Source organism: Thamnophis elegans, chromosome 17, assembly GCF_009769535.1.
Source record: "Thamnophis elegans isolate rThaEle1 chromosome 17, rThaEle1.pri, whole genome shotgun sequence".
NCBI lineage: Eukaryota > Metazoa > Chordata > Lepidosauria > Squamata > Colubridae > Thamnophis > Thamnophis elegans.
The window spans coordinates 10,589,886-10,608,062 of NC_045557.1; the positions used below are offsets into that span (position 1 = coordinate 10,589,886).

An 18,177-nucleotide genomic window follows, 5' to 3' on the forward strand; every position below is an offset into this window, starting at 1 on the left:
CGTTGTTGTCTTAGGTGACATCTGTGAAAAAAATTAAGGTGCTCAGGCATGAAAATGTGCCGCTCAAACACTATACTTTTCCGCTCACACTGAAAAAAAATTAGAGGGAACATTGCTTGGAGGTCATCTAGCCCAACCCCCTGCTCAAACAGGAGACCCTTATTTCCTTCTCCTCCATTCTCCTTCAGAATAGAATGGGGAGGGACCTTGGAGGTCATCTAGTCCAGCCCCCTGCTCAAATAATAGACCCTGCCCTCCTTCTCTTCAGAATAATAGAATGGGGAGGGACCTTGGAGGTCATCTAGCCCAACCCCCTGCTCAAACAGGAGACCCTTCTCCTCCATTCTCCTTCAGAATAGAATGGGAAGGGACCTTGGAGGTCATCTAGTCCAGCCCCCTGCTCAAATAATAGACCCTGCTCTCCTTCTCTTCAGAAAAATAGAATGGGGAGGGACCTTGGAGGTCATCTAGTCCATACCCCTGCTCAAACAGGAGACCCTTATTTCCTTCTCCTCCATTCTCCTTCAGAATAGAATGGGGAGGGACCTTGGAGGTCATCTAGTCAAGCCCCCTGCTCAAATAATAGACCCTGCCCTCCTTCTCTTCAGAATAATAGAATGGGGAGGGACCTTGGAGGTCATCTAGTCCAACCCCCTGCTCAAACAGGAGACCCTTATTTCCTTCTCCTCCATTCTCCTTCAGAATAGAATGGGGAGGGACCTTGGAGGTCATCTAGTCAAGCCCCCTGCTCAAATAATAGACCCTGCCCTCCTTCTCTTCAGAATAATAGAATGGGGAGGGACCTTAGAGGTCATCTAGCCCAACCCCCTGCTCAAACAGGAGACCCTTAGTTCCTTCTCCTCCATTCTCCTTCAGAATAGAATGGGAAGGGACCTTGGAGGTCATCTAGTCCAGCCCCCTGCTCAAATAAGACCCTGCTCTCCTTCTCTTCCGAATAATAGAATTGGAAGGGGCCTTGGAGGTCATCTAGCCCAACCCCCTGCTCAAACAGGAGACCCTTCTCCTCCATTCTCCTTCAGAATAGAATGGGAAGGGACCTTGGAGGTCATCTAGTCCAGCCCCCTGCTCAAATAAGACCCTGCTCTCCTTCTCTTCCGAATAATAGAATTGGAAGGGGCCTTGGAGGTCATCTAGTCCATCCCCCTGCTCAAACAGGAGACCCTTATTTCCTTCTCCTCCATTCTCCTTCAGAATAGAATGGGGAGGGACCTTGGAGGTCTTCTAGTCCTGCCCCCTTCCTCAAATAAGAGACCCTGTTCTCCTTCTCTTCAGAATAATGGAGTTGGAAGGGAGGTTGGAGGTCATCTAATCCAACCCCCTGCTCAAACAGGAGACCCTTAGTTCCTTCTTCTCCATTCTCCTTCAGAATAGAATTGGATAGTCTTCTAATCCAGCTCCCTGCTCAAACGAGAGACCCTGCTCTCCTCCTCCTAATCAAAATAGAAAGGACGTTATAAGCATAACATATATCAGTAGTCCTGGATGCCGTATTCCAAGTGTGGCCTTCCCAAGGCCTGATAAAGTGGTATTAACCCTTCACGTGATCTTGATTTCTATCCCTCTGTTGATGCAGCCTAGAACTGTGTTGGCTTTTTTGGCAGCTGCTGCCCACGGCTGGCTCCTATTTAAATGGTCATCCATTAGAATTCCCTCTCCCAGTTATACCACCTATTCTGTATTATTTAGAATTGAATGAGCTAGAAGGGACCTTGGAGGTCTTCTAGTCCAGACCCCTTTCTCAAGCAGAACCTAAACCATTTCAGATAAGTGGCTGCCTGGGGAATCTCTGCAAATAGCTGAGGAACGGAAGGAAGCAAAACCGGAGGGAGAAAGATATACCCAATTGTACTATTTAGAGAATAGCTAGAAGAGATAAGAATGCCTTATTAAATCAACAGTGCAAAGAAATAGAAAACAATAGCAATAGCACTTAGACTTATGTATCGCTTCTTAAGTGTTTTCCAGCCCTCTCTAAGCGGTTTATAGAGTCAGCCTCTTGCCCCCAACAATCTGGGTCCTCATTTGACCCACCTCGGAAGGACGGAAGGCTGAGTCAACCTTGAACCTGGTGAGATTTGAACTGCCAAACTGCAGCTAGTAGTCAGTTGAAGTAGCCTGCAGTACATATGTGCTAGTCATTCCCGACTCCAGGGGGCGGTGCTCATCCCCGTTTCAAAGCCAAAGAGCCAGCGCTGTCCGAAGACGTCTCTGTGGTCATGTGGCCGGCATGACTCAATGCCAAAGGCGCACTGAACACTGTTCCCTTTCCACCAAAGGTGGCTCCTATTTTTCTACTTGCATTTTTTACGTGCTATTGAACTGCTAGGTTGGCAGAAGCTGGGACAAGTAATGGGAGCTCACTCCGCTATGCGGCGCTGGGGATTCGAACCGGCGAACTGCCGACCTTTCTGATCGACAAGCTCAGCGTCTTAGCCCCTGAGCCACCGCCTCCGTCACATTTTAAACCTACACCCAGTAGAAATCCAGTATATTTACTTGCCTATGATGTATTTTGCCTCTGAAGGCGCTATTCAACCAGGCAGACGGAAGGAGAAAAGAGAAGGAGGAAGGGGAAAAATATCTCACCAAACACCCAACAGAGAGTTTTAAGATTTATTTTTCTTTTTAAAAAAATAATCTGCCAATGCAGATCGGAGGGATCCTTTTGGGGTGGATAGGAAGCATAAAGAGGATGTTTCAACCTCTTTATGGCTCTGATGCTTCATCTACCTTCCTTGAATCTTCCTTGCACAATCCTTTTTTTTTTTTTGACCGAGGAACGCAGGGTCTCAAAAGGAGAAGACATTGGGGGAGGGGGGCTGGCCCAGAGGAAAAAATCCTCCCCCCCCTTGCACCCCTTCAAACTTGAGAAAAAGTTCTCCGTTGCCAAAGAAGAACCCCCCTCAATTCTCCGTCTTCTGACGACCTCCCTGGAAGAGGGAAGCGTCCAATCCGAAGGGCAACTCAGTTCTTCTTGTTCTTGGGGGTGTCGTACTTCCTCTTGCTCGAGTACCACAGCAGGAGCGGGATGCCGATGGAGGGCAGCGTCATGACGCCAAAGGCGGCCCAGTCCAGCTTTACAAAGAGACGGAAGCAAAGGAGTGAGCCGGAGAGGAAACGGAGCCCAGCCCACCCACCCAGATATCAGATACAGAGTTGGAAGGGATCTTTTAGGTCATCTAGTCCAACCTCCCCTCCCCCCCCAAGCAGGAGACCCTACACCATTTCTGACAGATAACAGATGAACAGAGTTAGAAGGGAGCTTGGAGGTCATCTAGTCCAACCCTCCCAGTCCAAGCAGGAGATCCTATCGTACTGCTGCCTGCTGCTTAATTTAGGGAATCACAAGAACACACATAGGCTTTCATATGTTATCTCTGCCAAGCCAGCTCACTCCCATCCTATACTGATTAACAGTGTTGGAAGGGACCTTGTAGGTCATCTAGTCCAACCCCCGCTCAAGCAGGAGACCCTACACCATTTCTGACAGATGGCAGCCCAGTCTCTTCTTGAAAGCCTCCAGGGATGAAGCTCCCACAACTTCCGAAGGCAACTTCTGTTCCATGGGTGGATTGTTCTCCCTGTCCTTATTTCCAGGTTGAATCTCTCCTTGGTCAGTTTCCATCCATTCTTCCTTTTCTGGCCTTCAGGGGCTTTGGAGAACAGCTTGACCACCTTCCTCCTCTCTGTGGTAGCCCCTCAAATATTGGAAGATGCTCTTCTGTCTCCCCTGGTCCTTCCCTTCCCTAGACTAGCCAGGCCCAGTTCCTGCAACCGTTCATCGTAGGTTTTAGCCTCCAGTCCCCTCATCATCCTGGTTGCTCTTCTCTGCATTCTTTTTCTAGAGTCTCAACCTCTTTTTTATAGTGTGGTGACCAAAACTGGATGCAGGATTCTAGGTGTGGCCTTAGTAAGGCTTTATAAAGTGGTATTAGACATCCCTTGATCTTGATTCTATCCCTCTGTTAATGCAATTTAGGAGTGCATTGGCTTTTTTGGCAGCTGCTGCACAGGGCTGGCTCCTATTTCATTGGTTAATCATCCTCTCACAGAACCATTTACCCACAGCTGGATCCCAGTTCGGAGTGGGTGGGTGTTGAAACCAGGACCATCTGACGGGGAGCTACATGTCTCCCCTGGAGTGTCTGCAGAGTCCAAGGGCTCAGGACGATGCTGTCCCAGGCCCTTGCAGCATTGGGGAAAGGTGTCAATCAGGATGGGAAGCTGCCTTCCTTCCAAAACCCCGGCCAGCTGATTTTCAGTCTCTGCCATTCATGCATATGGGAGGGTGCCCCATGGGTCCCATTTTTGGTGCCAGGCGGCTTCAAAGAAGGCACACATTACCTTATGGGTGTCTGCACGCAAGAGCAAAAAAGTTAGCCATCACTGATTTAGGAGGACCCTGCAAACATCTGGGCCAGATGCCAAGCGTTGGGAAATGTGATTGTGTGCGTCTTTTATGCCCATTGGAACTCTGATTTCTGGATCGTAAGCAGCCTTAGGGAGGCCTGTTGTAACGTCCACCGATTGTCATAAATTGAGGGTTATCCCCGGTTATGGAAATTAAGAGCGTCGGAGTGAACTCAAGATTACTTACGAAGTGTGGGGAAAACCGCCTGTCGAACTCCCGCTGAGCCAGGATCCCGCCTTGCCCTGGGGCACTGGTGAAGCCGACCTAAAAGAAGAAATTAAAGGAGGGGGGTGTCTTGATTTGTGGGACACGCTGGAGCAGCCAGTCTTTGGAACGACCGGTTCAGGGAACCAGATGTAAAATTAACATCCAGTTCGCCCGGACCAGTCCAAATTGGCTGAATCTCACCCCTCAGCACACATATAACCCTTTCCAGGTTCCATGCACAGAATTAGGGGAAGCAATGGCCATTGGCAACTTCAAATTCTGCCTTATCATAATATGGTAACATCAAATATCAGGAATAAAGGAAAGGTAAAGGAATCCCTGTGGAGTTTACTCTGCTGGTGATTGGAGATGGCTTTCATCTCCATTTCAAGGCCACTGAGCCAGGTGTCCGGAGACATTTCCGTGCACATTTAGCCAGCATGACATCATGGAGTGCTGTTCCCTCATCAACAAAGTGGCACCTACTTATCGACTCGCATTTGCATGCTTTCGAACTGCTCGGTTGACGGCAGCTAGAGCGAGGACGGGAGCTCAACCTGACGCACGCCGCTCAAACCTGGGCTGCCAGCAAGCACAGCGTCTTTAACTGCCGAGCCCCCACGATGCCCTGGTTTCAGAAATAGTCTAATAAATATTGCCTAAAAAGTTACTAGTTCATTAAGTGGATGCCTGCAGATACTGGCCTCTGGCCAAGGGACCTGTCACTTACCACCACCTGTCCTCCCTCCTGCACCAGGTAGGTGATTGTGGCCGACGTGAAGTTGAAGTATCCGGCCTTCAGCGGCCTGAGGACCACAGTGTGGGACACGTTGCTGGCCCTGAGCAAGTCCACGCTAAGGAAGTCAGACACACAGGTGAAAGCAGCAGAAAAAAACCACTTTGGGATACAGGTAATCCCAGGCCGATGAGCTTTGGTAGCCTCTCATTGCAATGAACAAGGATGCACATTCAATTTCCCAGAAACAAGAGCCGTGGGGACACAGTGGTTAGAATGCAGTACTGCAGGCTACTTCTGCCGATTGCCAGCTGCCAGCAGTTCGATTCTCACTACTCAAGGTTTACTCGTCCTTCCGTGATCAATAAAATGAGGACCCTGATTGTTGGGGGCAAGAGGCTCTGTAAATTGCTTAGAGAGGGTTATAAAGCACCGTGAAGCAGTATATAAGTCTAAGTGGTCTTCCTTCCTTCCTTCCTTCCTTCCTTCCTTCCTTCTTTGCTGGCACAGTGGTTAGAAAACAATATTGCAGGCTAATTCTCCTGACCGCCAGCAGTTCGATTCTAACTACTCAAGATTTACTCGGCCTTCTGAGGTCGGTAAAATAAGGACCCAAATTGTTGGGGGCAAGAGGCTCTGTAAATCGCTTAGAAAGGGCTATAAAGCACTGTGAAGCAGTATATGTCTAAGTGCTATTACTACATTCCTTCCTTCCTTCCCTTTCCTTTCCTTCCTTCCGTGCTGGCACAATGGTTAGAACACAGTATTGCAGGCTAATTCTGCCGACTGCCGCAGTTCGATTCTCACTACTCAAGGTTGACTCAGCCTTCTGTCCTGTGGGGCAAGCCTGAGGGAGAGAAGGGGAGAGGAGAGGCCCATCGTAACTACTCATGAATGTTCAAGCTTTAACTCTCAATTTATCAAGCCCGATCACATAGTTCCCTAGCGAAGCATGGGTATCCAACCGACTAGTACGAAATATAAATCAATTTGCGCATCCTTCCCAAACTGTGACAGCTCTCATGCATCTCCCTGTCTGTGGGGACTGGGGGGAAGGGGGCTCATGAGTACCCCTGCGCCTTAATCACACTCCCTAGCACATCCCCGCCCCCCACCCCAACTTAAACAGCACCTCTTGTGCACTGGCTTGAGTCCTCGAACTCCCTCCCTGGACTAAGTGGCGCCTCTCGTATATTTTGCTGTTTCTCCGAACCGCCCAAGGTCAAGGGGGGCATCCGAAGGGAATCAAATAAATATCAACCCATCCATCGGGGTCTTCCGAAGAAAAGGATACGGTGCAATCCTGTCCCATTTCACGTTGAGCATCCCGGAGACAATACCAAAATCTTCTGGAGGGAAGGAGTCGTCCGACAATTCAACATCTAAGGCAGCGCTACGCACCCCAGCAGAGAAAAGAGGGAACAACAGGAATAAAGAATTTAGGCCTTGACCTACGACCCCCGCCAAGCCCCAAAATTCCCATTGCTAAGTGAGACAGTGGTGCAGTGGACTTTTGAACCATTTTACGACTTTTGGTCAACCCTGGAGCTGAGATGATCGAAGTCATCTTGGAAGCTCAGGTGTTGCAAATAAGGTAAAGATAAAGGTTCCCCTCGCACATCTGTGCTAGTTGTTCCCGACTCTAAGGGGCGGTGCTCATCTCCATTTCAAAGCCGAACAGCCAGCGCTGTCCGAAGACGTCTCCGTGGTCATGTGGCCGGAATGACTCAACCCTGAAGTGCTGTTCCCTTCCCACCAAAGGTGGTTCCTAGTTTTCTACTTGCATTTTTTATGTGCTTTCGAACTGCTAGGTTGGCAGAAGCCGGGACAAATCACGGGAGCTCACTCACTAGGGATTCGAACCGCCAAACTGCCGACCTTTCTGATCGACAAGCTCAGTGTCTTAGCCTCTGAGCCCCCGCGTCCCTTACGGTTGCAAATAGATATTGCAAATAGAAGCATTTTTAAAACTAGTGAATTGGACCTTAGAACTCGTGAATTGAAAATCAAGAGACAGTTTGTTTCTAGAATATTTTTTTTATTTAAAAAATTAGACCCGTTGTTGGATAGTAATATTTTTAGGACCAACAAACTTAAGGTCTGAGTTCCAGAAGTCTTCATTGGCCTAAAAAACTACAAAAAGCAGAAGAGGAATCCTAAACTTTCAAAAATTAAAGCATTACCGTATTTTTCAGAGTATAAGATGCATTTCCCCCCAAAAGAGGATGAAAACCTATACACCGAATGTAGCCCCACCCACCCTTCGCCCTCTGTGCGTCCTCTCAAATGGAGCTTTTGGAGGCTGCAAACAATACCAATGGATGCTGGTAGTCAGAGGCAGATTTTTTTTTTTTCTTATTTTCCTCCCCAAAATCTAAGGTGCATCTTGTACTCCGGAGAGTCTTATACTCCGAGAAATATGGTAACTTGATTGCATCTTTTACATCTAGTATAATCTGGATGCCATAATTGATATTAAACCCATTCTTGGCATGTCTGCTAATGTTTCTGGAATGTAGATCAGTTTCAGTTGTGACACCTAAAGGCATGAATGAAATGTCCCAATTTGCTCTGACTTCTGATCGACAGGTCGTAGGCTGCTATAGTTCAGAAATCCTCTTTGAAGGATGCAGTCTCAACCCTGAAGCTGACCTGACTGAAGGCATCTTGGACGCTTCAGTGCTGCCACTGAAGGCGGGATTAGAGATAGCTGGGGTTTTGTAGCCAAAACAAAATACTTTCTCTTGGGAACCAAGGTCATTTTCACACCTGGTCGGAGGAAGGTGGAGTGATGTCACCAGGCAACCAAACAGTGCTGTGATTGGACCATGTGACTGATTGTTTTGAGAAAGTGACAAACTTAGTTTTAATTAGGGGAAAACCATGGGAAACTTCAGAGTCGGCTTTCACCAGATACGTGCCAATATGAGATATCCAATAAAGCTATTCTTAGAGGAATCGACCTGCCTCGGAGCTTTGCTTGCTGTAGGTGTATTACTTGTAACCCTGACATTTTTCTTGCCATGAATTATGTGAATCATTGCAGCTGTTAAGCTCGTCACACGGTCGTTAAGTGAATCGGGCTTCCCCATTGACTTTGCTCATCGGAAGGTTGCAACAGGAGATCGTGTGCTCCTGCAACTGTCATAAATATGAGTCAGTTGCCCAGCGTCTGAGTCAGACAGTGAGGAAATTGGGGAGGAACTAGGCCAGTCCTGGAGTCTGGGGAAGGCTCGGATGAGGGCTTTGCGTCGGAGGCAGAGAGGGGGCCAGGGCCGTATGCCTGTTATCAGCTGCCTTCAGAGTCAAACATCAGTGAGGCAGAAGAGCATCTGGAGCCTGTTCCCAGTGCGTGCATACGCAGAGCTGCCAGAAGGCAAGAACAGTTAAGACAAAAGGGACGACTCGGGAGTAAGGCTCGGAGGTGATTGGCCCCTCCCATAAGACATAAAGGAGGAGCCTTTGCAGGAAGCAACTTTGTTCGTTCTGGCCAAGGTGGCGCAGTGGTTAGGGTGCAGTACTGCAGGCCACTTCAGCTGACTGTTATCTGCAGTTCAGCGGTTCAAATCTCACCGGCTCAAGGTTGACTCAGCCTTCCATCCTTCCGAGGTGGGTGAAATGAGGACCCAGACTGTGGGGGCGATATGCTGACTCTGTAAACCGCTTAGAGAGGGCTGAAAGCCCTATGAAGCGGTATATAAGTCTAACTGCTATTGCTATTGGTCAGTTTAAACTCTGAAGCTCCGTTTTGACTCTGTGCTCCGTGTGGTCTTGCAAAGCTAATTGCCAATTAGGTCTTTGGCAGCATTTCAAGGGAGATAAAGGTGGGGGCTTCTCAGCTTTATCTCGAAAGACTTTGGCAGACTTCTGTAGGACTCTTTACAAACTATTTGTGACTCATTACGGGCTGTGAATGAACATCATTCACAGCTGTTGAAATAAAAAGAGGGTTTTGGGGACTAAGCGTGTGATTTTTACCGTCTCAGGAAGCCTAGGTCACAACACATTCGTCCGGACCTACCTGGAGCCAACATTGTAGATGTTGTACTGCAAAGTGAGATCTCGGCCCTCGACGGCGTATCTGTTCAGAAGAGCCTTGGAGGCCAGAAGCCTGGCCCCTTCCTCACAGTGGACGGAAGAGAAGACCCCTACAAAGGCAAGCAGCAGCAGCAGCTTCATCTGGAAGGAAGAAGAAGCACAAGGGGTCCATTTTCGGAGGAAGCCAGGAAAAAAAAACACTTTCCAACTTTCAGGACTGAGACGTCGGTCATTTTAAGGAGAAACAGAGACGTCGATCCATTTGAGCCCCAGGTTCAAGAACTGGTTAGGACTTATTGAAACAGATACAGAAACAGATTTATGAGGTAAGGGACCTTGGAGGTCATCTAGTCCTAGGGAGATATCTTCTGGTTGGGGCTGTAGTCCTACCCTAACTAGAGGTGCCTGAAGTGCAAAGGTTGGGGGGGGGGTCAAAGGAGGAGGGTAACCCAGTTGGGGGTGATGGGAACTGTAGTCCTAACCAACTAGAAGTGCCTGGAGTGTAAGGAGGGTAGCTTCTGTGTGGGGATGATGGGAACTGCAGTCCTACCCAACCAGAGGGTTCCTGATGTACAGAGGGAGGGAGAAGAAAGGTATCCTTCTGGTTAGGGGTGATGGGAGCTGTAATCCTACCCAACTTGAGATGCCTGGAGTGCAAGGCAGTGGGGAGGGATGGTAGCTTCTGTTTGGGGATGATGGGAACTGTAGTCCTACCCAACTGGAGGTGCCTGGAATGCAAGCAGGGGGCAAAGGAGGAGGGTAACATGGTTGGGGGTAATGGGAATTGTAATCCTACCCAACCAGAGGGTGCCTGGTGTGCAAGGTAGAGCAGAGAGGAGGGGAGAAGGAAGGTACCTTCTGGTTGGGGATGATGGGCACTGCAGTCCTACCCAACCAGAGAGTGCCTGGGCTGCTGAGGCTGGAAACCAAGGAAAAAAGATGGAACCGCCAGGAAGGGCAATCTTGGTAGTATTTAGGCAGCGCCCCCCACCCAAGATTTCCTCTCCTTGGAAACCCCCCCCCCCAATTCCCAAGGCTCTTTCTTTTTTGGGGGAGAGTCTTCTTTAAGCAGAGACCCCAGAATTTCCCCCTCCCTCCAAACAATGAGCATCTCTCTCTTCTCCCCTCCCACATAATACCCCCTCCCCTCCCGACAGCCCCCCCTCCCCATTCATAAACCCCTGGAGCGCGCAGCCCCCACCCACCTTGACTCCTGCAAGCTGCCAGCAGAACGGAAGAGAGCGTCAGCGCTCGACTGGCTCGGAGGCCCCGCCCCCGGAGCGTCACGTGCTTCCTGCCTTTGCCGCTGAGATCCCTGGGAGATGGAGTCTTCGGGCCCAGCGCCTTTTCCTCAGCCCAGTCCCCTCAATAAAGTCAAGGAAAAGAGCAATTCCCAATTGTAGATCCGTCTGGTTTTTAAAAGGAAGCTCACTTTCTCGAAATCTAAAGCCAAATTAGAAAGAAAGGGGGGGGGGAACGGGACCCAAACTGTGGAAAAAAAAATCCGAATGACCAAGTTGGAAGGTACCCCTGAGGTCATCTAGTCCAACCCCCCTACTCCATCGGGGGACCCTGCCTACACTATTTCCGACAGACGGCAGTCCATCAGTAAAGGTGGCCCTTGAGTTACGATCACCATTGAGCCCCAAAGCAGAACATTGATCCAGCGAATTTTGGCCCCATTTTACGGCTTTTCTTGCCACAAGGTTGTTAAGCGAATCACTGCATTTGTTCAGTGAGTCAGGGAACCTGGCTTCCCTATTGACTTTGCTCGTCAGGAGGTCGCAAAAGAGAATCACGTTGTGACCCGGGGATACTGCCATTGTCATGAGTCAAGTTGCCCGAATTTTGGTCACACTGCCATGGGGATGCTGCAAACGGTCGTTGAGTGTGAAAAACGGTCGCAAGTCACTGTTTCTCAGTGCCGTTCTAACTTTTGAACGGTCACTAAATGAACTGTCGTCAGTGGAGGACTATCTGTACATTAAAATGCAGACAACAAAAATCAGTGTTCGGCTAGAAACAGAGCACCAGGTTGCAGGAAAAAATATCCTAGGGTGGATTCACACAACATTACAATCTATTGTTTGGGAACGGCATGCTTTATTTCTTTGTTTCTATCCATCCTTTATTGCTTTTATAAATAATTCAGGTAGGGCAGAGGGACCGAAGTGTCAGCCTCTGTTTTGCTGCTTGCTTTTCGGCTGCCATTGAAACGGGGAGGGAGGGCATGGTATTTGGGTGGGGGAAATAATCTGTACAGGAGGACTGTTAATTTGGTGTTGTTCTCACCATTGTCTGCACATGTGGAAGGAGGGGAGTTTCCCGCCAAGGCCAACTGTCTAGCATCCCAACCTGATGATGATTTTTGAAGATGTCTCCCACCTGACAGTCGTGGTGATATACAATTGGACTATGGACTGGGGTTACCAAGGGGAGGGGAATGGATCATGTATTGATATCTATTTGCTTTCGCGCTCTTTTGCTCAGTTCCAGCTTCGCTTAGCTTCTCATCGCTTAGAATCAGTAAAAGTACACTTAATTCTGAAACATGGAGTCGAGTGGTTTCTTTCTTGGTTATTAAGTGAAGGAGCCGTGACACTAAGATTGCTTCCCACTCCTATTTTACCCACAACAACCACCCAGTGAGGTGGGCTGAGCTGAAAGGAAGGGACTGAACCAAAGTCACCCAATTCATGGCTTTCATGGCTAAGACAGATCTAGAACTCACCGCCTCCTGGTGACAGGCCCAAAGTCAACCAATTCACTTTTGTGGCCAAGATGGTACTAGAACTCACAATCTCCCAGTGATTAACCAAAGGTCACCCAATTGGCTTTTCTGCCTAAGGCAGGACTAGAACTCACTGTCTCTGGTTAAATGGCCCAAAGTCCCCCAATTGGCTTTGATGCCTAAGATACTGCTAGAATTCACTGTCTCTTGGTTTATACAATACAATACAATACAATACGATAGCAAAGTTGGAAGGGACCTTGGAGGTCTTTTAGTCCAACCCCCTGGCTAGGCAGGAAACCCTATACCATTTCAGACAAATGGCTATCCAACATTTTCTTAAAGACTTCCAGTGTTGGGGCATTCACAACTTCTGGAGGCAGGTAGTTCCACTGGTTTATTATTCTGTCAGGAAATTTCTCCTTAGTTCTAAGTTGCTTCTCTCCTTGATTAGTTCCCACCCATTGTTTCTTGTTCTGCACTCAGGGGCTTTGGAGAATAGCTTGACTCCCTCTTCTTTGAGGCAGCCCCTGAGATATTGGAAGACTGCTATCCTGTCTCCCCTAGTCGTTCTTTTCATTCAACTAGACATACCCAGTTCCTGCAAACGTTCTTCATATGTTTTAGTCTCCAGTCCCCTAATCCTCTTTGTTGCTCTTCTCTGAACTCTTTCTAGAGTCTCCACATCTTTTTTACATCGTGGCGACCAAAACAGGATGCCGTATTCCAAGTGTGGCCTTACCAAGGCCTTATAAAGTGGTATTAACCCTTCACGTGATTCTACCGGGGGCCCTCACCACTAGACCAAACTCTCAAGTCTTCTGTTGCCCAAAAATGCGCTTCATTCAGAAATTATCTCAGCAAAGGAGCTGGTGCCTTTTGGATCAAAAGCGGATTTCTGGTGGAGCAAAACAGCCACGGGTTCAAAAATATAACAAGCACTTTATTTGCATCGCACAGCTTGCACTGCCAGTCAGTCCCACGGCACAGCTGCCCGCAGAAGGCCTGCATGGAAGCCAGAGGAGGCCCGTGTGTTGCCTGCTAGCTGCCCGGGTGGGGCGAGTAGGCCGGGTCCCTGGGGCCGTGCTGCTCCAGCTGGCCCCGGAGCTCCCCGTTCTGCTGGTCCTGCTGGGAGATCAGGAGGCTCATGGACTCGCGGATGTCCTGTAGCAGCGCCAGCTGCTCCTGCGCGATCTGGGTCTGCACCTGCATGTTGTTGTGTAGGCATTCAAGGAGGCCGAAGCATTCCTGCGGCTGGTGGTCCGGAGCTGCAAGGGAGAAGGGGGCAGGGGAAGAAGGGTTGCTGAGAGGATGGTCCCACAAGCAGACAGCCCCTCGGCCTGCGCCTCAGCAACAAATTCAGGAAAAATTCTGGGGCTTTCCCCAAAAGTACATTAATATTTATTTTGTGTATTTATTATATAGGTATGTTGTTTTATTGTGTTTTACTAGTCTAAGTGAAATCTTAACATACGTTGCTAGATATATGTATATGTATGTGCAGATATATAGATAGATCGATAGAGGGATGATAAATAGAAGATAGACAGATAGATAGATAGATAGATAGATAGATAGATAGATAGATAGATACATAGATAGATAGATAGACAATGAAAGAAAGATAAAAGGAAGGAAGGAAGGAAAAGAAAGACAGACAGACAGATAGATATATGATAGAGAGACAGACAGACAGATAGAGATAAATAGATGGCTAGAGAAATAGATAGACAGACAGACAAACAAGACAGAGATAGAAATAGATGGATAGATAATGATAGAGAGATGATAAATAGATATAAATAGATGGATAGAGAAATGGATAGAGGTAGATAGACAGACAGACAAAGATAGATAAATAGATGGATAAATAATGATAGAGATAGGATAGATAGACAGACAGACATAGATATAGATGGATAACGATAGACAGAGAGATGATGGATAGATATAAATAAATGGATAGAGAAATGGATAGAGAGAGATAAATAGATAGATAAAGATAGATAAATAGATGGATAAATGATACAGAGAGATAGGATAGATAGAGATAGATAAATAGATGGATAAATAATGATAGAGATGGGATAGATAGAGATAGATAAATAGATGGATAAATAATGATAGAGATAGGATTGATAGATGGATAAATAGATGAATAATGATAGATAGGTTAGATAGATAGATAGATAGATAGATAGATAGATAGATAGATAGATAGATAGATAGATAGATAGATAGATAAATAGATGGATAAATAATGATAGAGATAGGATAGATAATGATGAGAGACAGGGATGGATGGATGGAGGAAGGGATAGATACCGGTGGATAGATAATAGACAGATGATATAGATAGACAGGCAGACTAGCAATATACATTAAGTTTTCACCTAGATTAGTAAAACACAATAAAATATAAATGTTAAAAAGATCTCTCTTCAAATACCAATGACACTAGGCCATCTAATCATTCAAGCGCAGGGAATGAAGCTCGTTCCTCTCCCCGTGATGCACCCTGGGTAGTGTGACAGCATGAACTAAACGAACCAGCAACTGCTGGCAGCAAGAAACAGGTAGTCCTCGAGTCACGACCACAATAGAGCCCAAAGGTTCTGTTGCTAAGTGAAACATTCAGTGAATTTCCCCCACTTTATGACTTTTCTTGCCGTAGTAGTTGTTGGGTGAATTCCTGCAGTTGCTAAATTAGTCACAGGGTCGTTAAGTGAATATGGCTTCCCCACTGACTTTGTCAGAAGGTCGTAAAAGAGGATCACGTCACCTCCCAGGGACACTGCAACCGTCATAAATATGAACCAGTTGCCCAAGCGTCCAAATTTGGATCACGTGACCATGGAGATGCAACGGTCGTAAGTGTGGAAAATACTTTTTTTGAAAGTATTGTAACTTGGTCATTAAAGGGACTGTTGTAAGTCGAGGACTACCTGTGCTGTCTGTTGTAAACCTTTTCAATTTTATAATAGGGGGCGGCTAGCATTGTGTTCTGTCTTCCAGGGATTCAGCAACCCACGAAATTCACACGCGGGACCATCCTTACAAAAATGGCGCCTTCCTCTCCCCGTCCGTGCGGCCCCGGGGTGCGGCTGGACTGGATTGGGCCTCCACTGAGTCGAGGGGAGTTCAAGAAAACTGGGCGAGGGCTTAGCGGGACACAGAGGCTTAAAGGTGGCGGCTGGGGGGCCGTCGACGTCTTCTACTGTTCAGAGAGGGAGAAAAATGAATGAAGAATTAAGAAGGATTCTTAAACCTGGACCTTTGCAGTCTTATTCCCACAGCTGCCAATACAGAGAGTCCTTGCCTTACAAACAGCTTTAAGGCTAGTTACGTGGGACAAATGGACGTAAGATACTCTTTTTACTCTTTTTTTACATGAACTGTTGTAAGTCGAGGACTGCCTGTATATTTCCCTGGGAGAAATACTGCTATGCCTCTAACAGCAGCTGGATCTGCAGCAGGGAGAAGACCCTCTCTGGACTCTGAGCCACATTACAGGCGAGATCATTAATTTGTTTACAAATTAAGCAAACATTAAAACAAATTAATAAAATGAGAAGCATGAAATGATTCCTGCTGGAGGAATCGGAGAAAAGCTGGAAGTCTCCACAGCCAAAGCAGCTTTCGGTTATAAATCAACTATCGCAGAACAAAAGTTTGAACACCTACGTGGGGCTTGTGAAGATCTCCTTGAAGTACCTGGAAAGAAACAGTAATTGTCATTGGTGCTTGCACTGCTCTTCTTGGTTTAAAAGTAAAGGTAAAAGTTCCCCTTGCACGTATGTGCTAGTTGTTGCCAACTCTAGGGGGCGGCGTTCATCTCCCTTTCAAAGCCAAAGAGCCAGCGCTGTCCAAAGACGTCTCCGTGGTCATGTGGCTGTCATGACTCAACGCCCCCAAAGGCGCACGGAACACCACCTTCCCACCAAAGGTGGCTCCTATTTTTCTACTTGCATTTTTACGTGCTTTCAAACTGCGAGGTTGGCAGAAGCTGGGACAAGGAACGGGAGCTCACTCCCGCTAGGGATTCAAACCACCGAACTGCCAACCTTTCTGATCGACAAGCTCAGTGTCTTAGCCACTGTGTCCTACTTATTGACTTAGTAGACACATTTATTTCGTCATGAACAAAGATAGACAACATATATATTATATGTTAGACAACATATATATTATATGTTGTATATGTATATAACATTATTAAACCCTAGGAAGGCCACAACCCGGAATACTGCAACCAATTTTGGTCACCATAGTACAAAAAAGATCTTGAGACTTTGGAAAAAGTGCAGCGAACAGCAACTAAGATGATCAAAGGCCTGGAGACTAAAGCAGACGAAAAACAGTTGCAGGATTTGGCTTTGGCCAATCTAGACAGGAGAAGAACTAGTGGGGACATGATAGCAGTCTTCCAGTATTTGAGGGGCTGCCATAAAGAAGAGGGGGGGTCAACTTATTTCCAACAGAAGGCAGGACAAGAAGCAATGGATGGAAACTAATCAAGGAGAGAAGCAACTTGGAATTAAGGAGAAACTTCCTAACAATTAACTAGTGGAACAGCTTGCCACCAGAAATTGTGGGCGCTTCATCACTGGAGGTTTTCAAGAAGAGTCTAGACAGTCACTTATCTGAAATATTATAGGTTTGTCCTTCTTGAGTTGGGGACTGGACTAGAAGACCTCCAAAGTCTCTTCCAGCTCATTCATTCTAAAACAGTGTTTCTCAACCTTGGCAACTTGAAGATGTCCGGACTTCAACTCCCAGAATTCCCCAGCCAGCGAATGCTGGCTGGGGAATTCTGGGAGTTGAAGTCCGGACATCTTCAAGTTGCCAAGGTTGAGAAACACTGTTCTAAAACATTGGATCTCGCATGTTAAACCCAGACATTGTGCCTGGAAGAAGCAAAGCTTCGTGGCATACCCGATATTGTAAAATAGCCACCGGCTTACTCAACAATTTAAAGTTAAAATAAACCTGGTTAGGATGATATGGGAGCTAACTAAGCCACTGAGGAAGTGTCATCTTCTCCATCTCCAACCTGGTACCCTACAAAAACATGGCACTCTGCTTTTTCTCTACCTCCACTAAAGGTGACTTAGTTGGGGAACGTGGGAATTAGAGTCCAGGGCCTTCAGAGGATGTCAGGCTGGGAGTGGCTCGAATGGAAGATAACCCATGTGGCCTGCTGACTTAGCCACTCCTGAGGTGCATCATTTTACCTGGACATTTACCTTAACTTCCTTTCTTTAAGCATTTGCTCACGGGGAAGAGGGTCAGGAGTGGGGGGGGGGAACCTACTTTTCCGATGCTGCTTCTCCTCCTGGGGGTTTAAGTCTGGCTCCATCTGAATAGGATTGGAACTTATGCCTAGAAAAAGGGAGAGCCATACAATGAAGATAAGCACAGAATGTAGAATAATAAAGAGTTGGAAGGGACCTTGGAGGTCTTCCAATCCAACCCCCTGCTCAAGCAGCAGATGTCAGCCTCTGCTTTGCTATTGCTTCGGCTGCCATGAAAAGGGGGGGTGGAGGGCATGGTATTTGGGAGGGGTTACTCATTGTGCTGGAGGAAGGTTCTGGAGTTCAGCTGCTGATCGGACTACGCATGCGTGGGAGTTTCCCGCCAGGACTAACGGCACCGACATTCCATCTTCGTGATGCCTTTTGAAGTTATCTCGCACCTGACACTTGGGAGAATTATGATTGGACTGTAACTGTGATACCAAGTGGAGGGGAATGGGCTATTCTACATATCAATCGCTTTCCCGCCTAAATATTCAGATTTCGCTTCGCTATGCCTTTAATCATTTATAATTAGTAAAAGTACACTTGATTTCCACACATGGAGTCTCGTGGTCTTTCTTTCCTAATTATCTAATGGAGAGGTGCTGACAGCAGCAGCTTTATCTCCAGTGATGGAGCAGCCACAAAGTCCGAAGGGCAAGCCATTCCACTTATTGACTGTTTCCACCATTAATCGGTGGAATGGCAGCCCTCCAGAATTTGTGGGTGATCCAAC

The 18,177-nt window shown here is 47.3% G+C and overlaps 2 protein-coding genes across 3 annotated transcripts; both read right to left on the reverse strand.

The window, feature by feature from the left end:
* Window positions 1-2,620: 2,620 nt before the first annotated feature.
* SSR2 (signal sequence receptor subunit 2) lies at window positions 2,621-10,691 on the reverse strand. Its single transcript, XM_032234376.1, has 6 exons — window positions 10,619-10,691; window positions 9,397-9,554; window positions 6,670-6,768; window positions 5,370-5,478; window positions 4,619-4,696; window positions 2,621-3,096 (listed from the first exon to the last, which is right to left on the reverse strand). Exons 2-6 carry the CDS (start codon window positions 9,552-9,554, stop codon window positions 2,986-2,988), a joined length of 555 nt encoding a protein of 184 aa, XP_032090267.1. The 5' UTR covers window positions 10,619-10,691; the 3' UTR covers window positions 2,621-2,985.
* Window positions 10,692-13,096: 2,405 nt separating this feature from the next.
* TSACC (TSSK6 activating cochaperone) lies at window positions 13,097-17,596 on the reverse strand. Of its 2 annotated transcripts, XM_032234432.1 has the most exons (4): window positions 17,458-17,596; window positions 15,829-15,858; window positions 15,203-15,361; window positions 13,097-13,412 (listed from the first exon to the last, which is right to left on the reverse strand). In XM_032234432.1, the coding sequence occupies exons 1-4, from the start codon at window positions 17,501-17,503 to the stop codon at window positions 13,186-13,188; spliced, it is 462 nt and encodes a 153-aa protein (XP_032090323.1). In that variant the 5' UTR covers window positions 17,504-17,596; the 3' UTR covers window positions 13,097-13,185. The 2 variants fall into 2 exon arrangements, with proteins under 2 accessions (XP_032090323.1, XP_032090324.1); XM_032234433.1 differs by lacking the exon at window positions 15,829-15,858.
* Window positions 17,597-18,177: the final 581 nt, after the last annotated feature.